Source organism: Cariama cristata, unplaced genomic scaffold (genome assembly GCF_000690535.1).
Source record: "Cariama cristata isolate BGI_N322 unplaced genomic scaffold, ASM69053v1 scaffold17380, whole genome shotgun sequence".
Lineage (NCBI taxonomy): Eukaryota > Metazoa > Chordata > Aves > Cariamiformes > Cariamidae > Cariama > Cariama cristata.
This window is the reverse complement of record NW_009593117.1, coordinates 13,358-22,485: the sequence shown is the minus strand read 5'-3', so window position 1 is coordinate 22,485 and position 9,128 is coordinate 13,358. Positions and strand designations below refer to the sequence as shown.

The 9,128-nt window shown below is 61.0% G+C and overlaps 1 protein-coding gene across 1 annotated transcript; it reads left to right on the top strand.

The window, feature by feature from the left end:
• Positions 1–1,361: 1,361 nt before the first annotated feature.
• Positions 1,362–6,215, top strand: SLC7A3 (solute carrier family 7 (cationic amino acid transporter, y+ system), member 3). Its single transcript, XM_009709178.1, has 11 exons — positions 1,362–1,770; positions 1,977–2,135; positions 2,222–2,402; positions 2,504–2,616; positions 3,531–3,753; positions 3,945–4,084; positions 4,164–4,266; positions 4,568–4,770; positions 5,420–5,586; positions 5,867–5,975; positions 6,082–6,215. The coding sequence occupies exons 1-11, from the start codon at positions 1,401–1,403 to the stop codon at positions 6,213–6,215; spliced, it is 1,902 nt and encodes a 633-aa protein (XP_009707480.1). The 5' UTR covers positions 1,362–1,400.
• The last annotated feature ends 2,913 nt before the right edge of the window (positions 6,216–9,128 follow it).

The window sequence follows — 9,128 nt, the reverse complement described above, 5'->3', positions numbered from 1 at the left end:
CATCTTCCCGCTCGGCCCTGCTTATGCTTTTTTCTCTGTGCTGCTCTGGCAATGAGGGCTGAGCACGTTTCTGCTGCTAGCCCCATGCAGTTTGCAGAGCTCGCTTCAGGTGTCAGAAACACTTGGAGCAATCGAGCAGCGCTGGGGAATGCAGCCCGAGCTGTCCGGGCATTGGCCGGGTAGGGTGCCAGTGCTGGGGCACTTCTTGTTCCCTTGAAACCTGGCCCAGAGGCTGCCCTGGCCTGGGACGGCTTCTTGGGCCAAGACCGAAAGTGGCATGTGCCAGCTCAGGAGGAGGTTTCTCCAGAAATGAACTGATTTGCTCGTGATGGGGAAGCAGCCGAGCTGGTGGCTGCCACTGCAACCCCGGTAATCTCCCTGAGTGGGAAAGGGTCACAAAGTTATCCTCGTGTGTACTTATGTTGATCCATACAGCGCAGCGTTGGTGCTGCCCCGGGCGCCTTGCTGGAGCGTGTTTTGTTTCCCAATGAAGGGAGCAGCCAGCGGAGAGAAGGTGCTGGTGGGTGGGTAGTCCAGTGCTGGGCATGGGGTGCCAGCTGTGGCCATGGGCTTTGGGAGCTGCTTTCCTTGCGACTCCTCTCACCCTGTGCTGACTGCCTGCTCCGCAGGGTGCTCGTCTCCCGAAGCTGTTTGGGGATGGTTGGCTGCTGTGTACAAGGGTATTGGGGGTGTTGCACTTTTAGGGCGATTGCAGCCTGCGGAGCATGAGGACTGCTTAGCAAGCACGGTTGGCACGCGAGGGATGTGTGCCAGGGGCCTGTGCTGTGTGTCTGGCCACGCATCCCTGCTGGGGGTATAGTGCAGATGCTGGGAGCAAAGGAGGAATGGCCACATCCCAGTGAGTCAGCCCAGCCTGCCAAATCCTCTGCTGGAGGAATGCTTTGTCTCCCTGCCATCGCTGCTGCGCACACCCACACGCCAGGCCTGAGGGATGTGCCAGCAGTCAAGTTTGGGCTGAGGGATCTCCAGGCTGCCAAATCAGTGGGGAGTTGCTGGGAGACAGTGGGCAAGCTGTAGGATGTGCCCAGAGGCCCTGTGGTGGGGACCACACAGGGCTTGTGCAATGAGCCTGTTTCCCACCATGGTCTTGCTGGGTTCATCCCTGGCTCGTTCTCTTGGCACAGCGGCTGCACAGGTGGGGTATGCACAGCCCCACAGTGCCTTGGACGGAGCCGCTGTGGTCTCTGCCCCACCAGCATGGTGGGCGTTCGGTGCCGACGGGTTGGCTGGGAGCAGGCATAGCTCCTGTGGGCATCACTGCCTGCCCTGCTCCCTGCAGTGTGGGTCCTGCTGCTTGCAGGACACTGAGCTTCATGCTCCTACGGTCCCTTCTCTTGCAGGGGTTTTGAGCAGCTGAGCACCACCCACGAGAAGACAAGATGTTTGGGGGAAAAATGACCAGCATTGGGAAGAAGCTGATCCGCCGGCGCATGGTGGATCTGAGCTCCGAGGACACACGTTTTGCTCGCTGCCTTTCCACGCTCGACCTCATAGCCCTGGGGGTGGGCAGCACGCTGGGGGCCGGCGTGTACGTACTGGCTGGGGAGGTGGCCAAGGAGATGGCTGGTCCCTCCATCGTCCTCTGCTTCCTAGTGGCTGCTCTTTCATCAGTACTGGCCGGACTCTGCTATGCAGAGTTTGGGGCCCGTGTCCCCAAGACTGGCTCTGCCTACCTCTACAGCTACGTCACTGTCGGCGAGATCTGGGCTTTCACAACTGGCTGGAACCTCATACTATCCTATGTGATAGGTACGGGGCTGGGCAGGGTGCTGGCACATGTGCCCAGCCTCCTTCCAGCACCACACTGGCAGTGTGGGGGGCTTGTGGGGACAGCATGTGGTGCTGTGGGAGCAGGGTGTGGGGTGGAATCAGCAGGGAGGTGGGTGCTGGGGTTACGGTGGCCAGTGCCACTCTGCCCTGGGCTCGGACTGATGCATAGATTTGCCATCAACCAGGCACAGCCAGCGTGGCTCGAGCCTGGAGTGCGGCATTTGACAACATCATCGGCAACCACATCTCTACCTTCTTCATGAACAAGACCAGAGTGCACCTGCCAGGGGTGCTGGCCGAGCGCCCGGACTTCTTCGCTCTGATCCTGATTGGGCTGCTCACCGGTGAGTGTGTAGGAGTGGCTCCATGGCGCTGTGGGTGGTGGCAGGGGAGCCTGGCAGGTCCCCACTCACCCCTTCCATCCCCACAGTGCTGCTGGCCTTCGGTGTCAGTGAATCTGCCCTCGTAAACAAAATCTTCACGGCGGTGAACCTGGTGGTGCTGGGCTTTGTCATCATTGCTGGCTTCGTGAAGGGAGACATCAAGAACTGGCAGCTCTCAGAGGAGGACTACATCAACCACTCATACCTGAACCCACTGGATGATGTCAGGTGAGGAGAGCAACCGTGCCAGGCCAGGGTCCGGCACAGGACTGGCACTGGTCCCGCTGTCTATGCACGCCATGGCAGCTGCTCTCCTCCCTCCTTTCCAGTAAAAAAGCCTTTGGTTCCGGTGGGTTTGTCCCCTTTGGACTGGAAGGGATCCTGACTGGCGCTGCCACCTGTTTCTACGCCTTTGTGGGCTTTGACTGCATTGCCACCACAGGTACTGCCTTGGGTGAGGGTGGCGTGGGCATTTCCCCGGCGCAGCTAGCGGCTGGCTGGGACCTGCTGGGGAGGACGCTCCATGGCGTGGGAAACAGCCTGTCCCACTGCTCCTGGGAGGTTTCCCTGCAGCAGCTCTGTCCCCAGCTGCTCCAGCACAATAGGGGCTCCCTGCACCGCACAGTGGGAGTGGGGCTGCACCCTGCCTGCGCAGGCATCTCCCGGGGCAGTGGGGAGCCTTTCCGCTGCTGAGCTGAGGCTGCAACAGCGCTGGGAATTGCTAGTGCCTCCTGGTTATTTCTCAGCCTCAAGCAACGTTCTTCTAAATGACTTGAGTTCATGCAGAACTGCCGCTCTCTGAAGCACAGGGAGCCCTCTTAATTTCCTCTCATTCCCCAGGAATCTGCTTAGTGGGAAGCTGGTACAGGCTGTTCTGCCTGACCTCTCTGCCTGTGCCACCCTGCCCCCAGCCCCGGCAGCTGAGCCCCTTGCCGGGGAGCGTGGTGCAGCAGGAGAGCAAGCCTTTGTAAACGCCGGGGGTGCGGAGGGCACGGTGGTTGCATCGCTGTGCCCATGCACATGGATGATCTGCATTCAGCAGGCTCTGTGGGGAGTGGGAGCTGCTGGGGGGGACAGAGGGCCAGCATGGTGAGGGAGGCTGCGAGCCCAGCTGCTGGGCAGCCACCTCTGCCTGGAAGCCAGGGCTGCAGCCGTGCGCCTCTGCTCTTGGCAGTGCCAAAGCGTCTGCCAGTGCAGCAGCATGACTGGGGACCCCTCCACTCCAACAGCCCCTGTCTGCCTCTGCCCAGTCCCATGCTGCCATGGAAAGTCCCTGCTGCGGCTCGTCCCTCGGGGCCAGCTGCCCCATGCTGTGCCATGGAGCGGGGATGGATGCTGCCCCTTGTCTCCACACAGGGGAGGAAGCCAGGAACCCACAGCGCTCCATCCCCATTGGCATCATTGTGTCCCTCCTCATCTGCTTTGTGGCTTATTTTGGGGTCTCTGCGGCCCTGACGCTCATGGTGCCCTACTTCAGCCTGAACAAGGAGAGCCCCCTGCCTGAGGCTTTCAAGGCGGTGGGCTGGGAGCCTGCCCGCTATGCTGTTGCCGTCGGCTCGCTCTGTGCCCTCTCCACCAGGTAGGACTGGCTCCATCCCTGGCACTGCCTGGCATGGCACAGGGGACCAGCGGCATATGTCCCACGTGTGCTGGGCTTTGCCCCGTCCACCTGCTGTCCTGCTCCCAGCACAGAGCCGGTCCCGTCCTCATCTGGGTGGAGGGCGTGGACAGCTTGCCTGGCAGGCCCTGAGCCATCTCTCCCCACGGCAGCTTGCTGGGCTCGATGTTCCCCATGCCCCGTGTGATCTATGCCATGGCGGAGGATGGGTTGCTCTTCAAGTCCCTCTCCAGCATCAACAGCCGCACGAAGACCCCTCTGTCAGCCACCGTCACCTCGGGACTCCTTGCGGGTAAGGCTCCTGGCTGCCGCCTCATGCTCGGCCCCGCGGCGGTCCGGAGCCATGCTCATGCTGCATGTCCTCATTGCAGCGGTGATGGCCTTCCTGCTTGACCTGAAGGACCTGGTGGACCTCATGTCGATTGGCACGCTGCTGGCCTACTCCCTGGTGGCGGTGTGCGTGCTCATCCTCCGGTGGGTGCCTCCTCTCGCGTGGTGCCCGGGGTGGATGTGCCTTGCACTGAGCCTGGGGCTTGTGGCCACAGCTTTTTCCTGAGGGGACGCAGCCCGGGGAAGCATCAAGCCCCCAAAATGGAGGCCGCTGACAAGAGCCTGCGTAGTGTCCCTGGGCACATCCGTGGGGTGGCTGTGGCGGAGCCACTGCCAGAGCAGCACGTGGGGCTGGAGGAGCGCGAGGGGTGTGAGGGTGCTGCCCACTGTCTCCCTGGGCTGGGAAGTTCTTCGTGCTCTGCTGCAGCTTATCCCATCTGCTCAGGTACCAGTCTGGGCAGCTGAACTCCCCAAAGGCCATGGAAATGCTGGAGCTGAACGGGAATGAGGAGGAAAGGGTGATCATGAACCCAACCGTCAGTGCCCAGCAGAAAGAGACACTGTCCCTGGTGACACTCTTCAACCCTCCTGCAGACACCCCCACCACGCTCTCAGGGCGCATCGTCTACGTCTGTGTCTCGATCATTGGTGAGTGAGCAGGAGCTGGCAGCTGATGTCCCCTCCTGCCAGGGACTGGAGTGTTTTGGTGCATCTCCACAGAGCCAGGAAGAGTTGGTGGGCACGCTGGGCAGAGGAGAGGGGCTGGGCAGCACAGGCTGCCAGCTGCAGTGGGCACTGGACCTGCTCTTCCCTGAGTAGGGTGCCAAGCGCAGGGCATGGCTGGGGTTTGGGGCACAGGGGGGGCTCATGGAGGATGTGGGCGCTAAGCCAGGCATGTGCGGGTGATCGCGGGAGCTCGCTGTGATGACCCTGGCCCAGGCTGGCCACCTAGTGAAGGTGGCCCCCAGGCCCCCAAGAGCGCTGGGACTCAGCCAGGGAGGTTTGATCCATCTATCAATGGCTTTGTTGTGCAGCCAGAATCGGGCAGCTCAGCCAGGTCTGGGTAAGTGTCAGATCTGGGTTTGGGCCCAGCCGAGTGCAGGCTCCCCTCAGCTTGCCGGGCTGGCGAGTTCCCCTGGCAAAGCGCTTTTCTGAGGCTTTGGGGTGGGTGTTGGAGACAGCACATGCTGGACCCATACCTGAGAGGAGTGGGTGCCTCAGCACAGTCATTGGTGAGGCTCAGGGTCCCAGGGAGGCCACGTGCCGTGCAGCCCCTCGACTGCTTCCTGTCTTGCAGCCACACTGATCGTGGTCATCTGCGTGGTCCTGACCCTCAAAGTGACGGCGCTGAAGGATGCCAACGTGGGCTGGATCGCAGCCCTGGTGCTGCTCCTTGTGGCTCTGCTCATTCCCACCGTCATCGTTTGGAGACAGCCACAGAGCAACGCACGGTTGAACTTCAAAGTGAGTGCAGCCCCCAGCAGCTTGGCATCTGCACCCCCGTGGATCCCTGGCAGGGTCTGGGCCATTGTAGGATCTGCCAGGGCTTGCTGCTGGGCAGTCACCATCCACAAAAGCCAAGGGCTCCAAGACACAGCTCTCTGAGGTGCAGTCCCCAGCGTGGAAGTGCCCAGGTGCTCTCTGGGCTGTGGCAGGGGTGGGATCCTTCTGTGTCCAGGAGCATCCTCAAGCCTGGCCAGCTCTCCCAAGGCACAGCTGACAGGGCACCTCTTGTCCCTCACAGGTACCTTTCCTCCCACTCCTACCGATCTTCAGCATGTTCGTTAACATCCTGCTGATGGTACAGCTGAGTCCCGGCACCTGGGTGCGGTTTGCCATATGGATGGCCGTGGGTAGGTGTCTTGTGGAGGGGAGTGCGGTGCCCGCAGGGTCTCCCTTGGAGGCCTGCTATGCTGGCAGCCTGCCGCTGTGCATTTCATTGTGGAAACTGTCCTGCAGGTTTTATGATTTACTTCAGCTATGGGATTCGAAACAGCGTGGAAGGGAAAAATGCAGAGGAACCCTGTGCCACAGTAGAAAAGCCTCTGCACCACCCTGGACTGGACCTTGGCCTTGGGGCTGCTGCAGTCTGAGGGACTGGACACCAGCACTCCGCGGACCTCTGACAGTATTTCCCCTTGGGGACAAGGTCATGATCTGTACGGTACATCCATCCCCTCTCCCCTGAGGAGCAAGTCCCAGAATCAGGACTGTGGAGCCAGGTCGTGGGCTGCCCTTCCCCCTTGCAGAGTAGAGGTCACAGAGGTGAGTCCCTGGGCCAGATGGGAGCGCTGGTGGCCCGGGGCTGGTCTCTGCCATGCCCCCAACCCTGCTGAGGGGCAGTGACACCGTCACGGCCCTCCCACCGTGGAAGCTGCTGTCAGAAATGCTGCTTTCCCTGCGCACGGGAAGCCCCACGTGATGGTACAGCTGTATTTGTTCTGTCTGTCCATGTGGCTGTTGTCACCACCTCCTCTCCGTGCTTTCCGAGTACCGGGCATGTACATGGCAGCAATGGCTGGAGCCATGCAACAAAGTTTGGCGTGGCTCGCTCTGGTACTGCCAGCAGTCCGGTGCTCACTGGCAGCACGGGGCTCAAGTTGGCCCAGCTGCGCTGCTTGGTGTGAGCATCGAGCTCGGGTGTCCGTGAAGATGTCCACAGTGTAGCTATACCAGTGTCCAACCTTGTATGCGTTTGTACAATTGGTGTTTTAATGTCGACTTTAATAATTATAAAACTAACTGGTTTTTAAGTGCTTGGCTCTGTTGATCCTGCTGCATCTCGTGTTAATGCCCTATGGTCACGGACCACTGGGCAGGACCCTACATGCTACCAGGCTGGTGCCAGCGCAGAGCAGGGCTCAGCCACAACCAGCTGTGCTGGGTGAGCTCCCTGCCTGAAACCTGCCAGATGGAGCCACCAGCCTCTGCACACTGTCCCCTGGGACAGTGAGCCAGGAACCATGGAGCAGTGCTCCAGGCCAGCTCAACCCAGTGCTGCTGGTACCTGTGGGCAGGACACCAACCTGCTATGGCCCTGCCCTGCAGACCCTGTGCTGTGTGGGAGTGTGTCACCAGCTCCCCGAGCAGCGGCTGCAGTAAAGACCTTGGAAATAATCTCCTGGAGACTCCAGCAATGGCCAGCAGAGGAAGCATGACCAGGAGCTGGGCTGCATCCATCTGAGATGATGATGATTTCCCAGATTCTGGTCTGGTCTAAATCAGCCCTGACAGATTATTTTGCAAAATAAACTAATTTAGGGCAGATGGATCTTGCGTGGTTTTAGCATCTCTCCCTGTTTACTGGCAGTGGAGCAAGGTCACTGTATGGTCAGTGGCGAGGGCCCCAAGCTCTGCTTGGCCTCGGCTGGAGCTGTAAGCCCTGCCCTACGGCTATGCCTGGAGTAAAAGGGGTTGTGGCATCTGCTCTGGCCCTGCGCTGGGCACTGCCCCTGGTCCAGGGTGCCCTGCCACAGCCTCAGGCTCCAGCCCTCTGGTGCAGCTGACTCCTGGCACTGCCTCCTTGCAGGTGCTTCCAGCTCTCCTGGTCATGCTGGTGCTTCTGTGTGCTGTACTCGGTCTCACCATCCACCTGGTGGGTATCTTCTGGCTGGGGACAGCACGTGGGGCCCTGCTGAGCCTGCAGTCCCCCTGGCACCCATTCACCTGGGTTTGGGTGCTGTTGCCCAAGCCTAGTGGGCAATGGGCCTGTGACACAGCTGCAGCCTTCAGTTCCTGGCTCGGCAGTGCTGCAGCCCCCCATGCCTTTGTTTGTGCCCATGTCCCCGTGCATGTGTGCACATCCATGCCCATGGGCGTGCATGGGTCTGTTTGTGCTCACAGGCATGTCCATGCTTGGCTCCAAGCCATCCCACTGAGCACTAGTGTCCCATCCTGGGCACCCATTGGGACTGCCAGGGCTCCAGACATGGAGTGGGGTGCTGGAAGCCCTGGGCAGCTCCCATCACAGCAGCCCAGCAGAGGAGCAGCTGTCTGGCAGCCAGCAGTCCATCCCAGTGCGGCATGGTGGGTCAGTGCCATCTCGCCACAGGTGCTGGCAGGAGTGCAGTAGCCCTGTCTACCCGTGGGCTTCATGCTGGATACTCTGCTCTCGCCTGCCTTCCTGGGGGGACCGTCCCAGTCCTGGGCACCCACTTTGGGTGGACCCTGCCTCCCGCTGTCTGTCACCTCCTTCTGCCCCATCTCAGCTAGCAGAGCTGCCAGGGATGGCACCGGATCCTCCACTGGGCAGCACCTCTGCCTTTCCCAGGCCCTGCAGGCATTACTGTGCATCTTGGTGCATCAGTTGGTGGATGAATAACGCCCAGCCGGAGCCCCAGCATGTTGTTGGCATGAGGGAGCAGCCTGTGCTGCTCCTACTGCTTTAACTGCTGCCACGCCAACCTGCGTGTGGCCTGCTCAGATGTTCTGACAGCAACCTGGGGCTCCGCTGTGCAGAGAGGGGATGGGAGGGAAGGGTATTCCTGGGTGAAGGCTGTCAGGTGTTGAGGGTGTAGGGTGGGCTTTCCCCTCACGTGCCAATCTGGAAGGGGCCATTTTCTGGTTTGAGAAAATGCAGCAAAAAGCAGACCCTGGCTTTGTGGCTGAGAGGCCTGGTCCCCAGCCTTCGCACAGCTGCCTATGGTTTGCCCCGTCAGCCAGGGAGTTTCCACACCGGTTGGCAGCACAGGCTGTGCTCCTGCCTGCTGCCCAGCCGTCGGCCTCCCCGGGGTGGCTCCAGCCCCTGCAGAGTGACTGGCAAAGCCCTGGATGGAACCAAACAAGCCTGAAGCTGCTCCCCTGCCTGTGCCTCTGCCGCTGCATGGATGCTGGGCAAACGGGGCACAAGCGTGGGCAGGAGCGCAGGCAGGGGAGGGAGGGCTGGCTCCTGTTTTAGTGCTGTCTTGCTGGCTGTAGTGCTGGGGGCCCGCACTCAGGCAGGACGCCCACGACCTGCCGGGGTTGGTTTGCGATCTCCCTGTTGCCATCCCCCCTGGCTTTAACGG

Coding starts and splice junctions, on each gene's coding strand:
- SLC7A3 (XM_009709178.1), top strand. CDS start 1,401: ATGTTTGGGGGAAAAATGACCAGCATTGGGAAGAAGCTGATCCGCCGG. Junction 1,771..1,976: donor CATACTATCCTATGTGATAG/GTACGGGGCTGG, acceptor GCCATCAACCAG/GCACAGCCAGCGTGGCTCGA. Junction 2,403..2,503: donor AACCCACTGGATGATGTCAG/GTGAGGAGAGCA, acceptor CCTCCTTTCCAG/TAAAAAAGCCTTTGGTTCCG.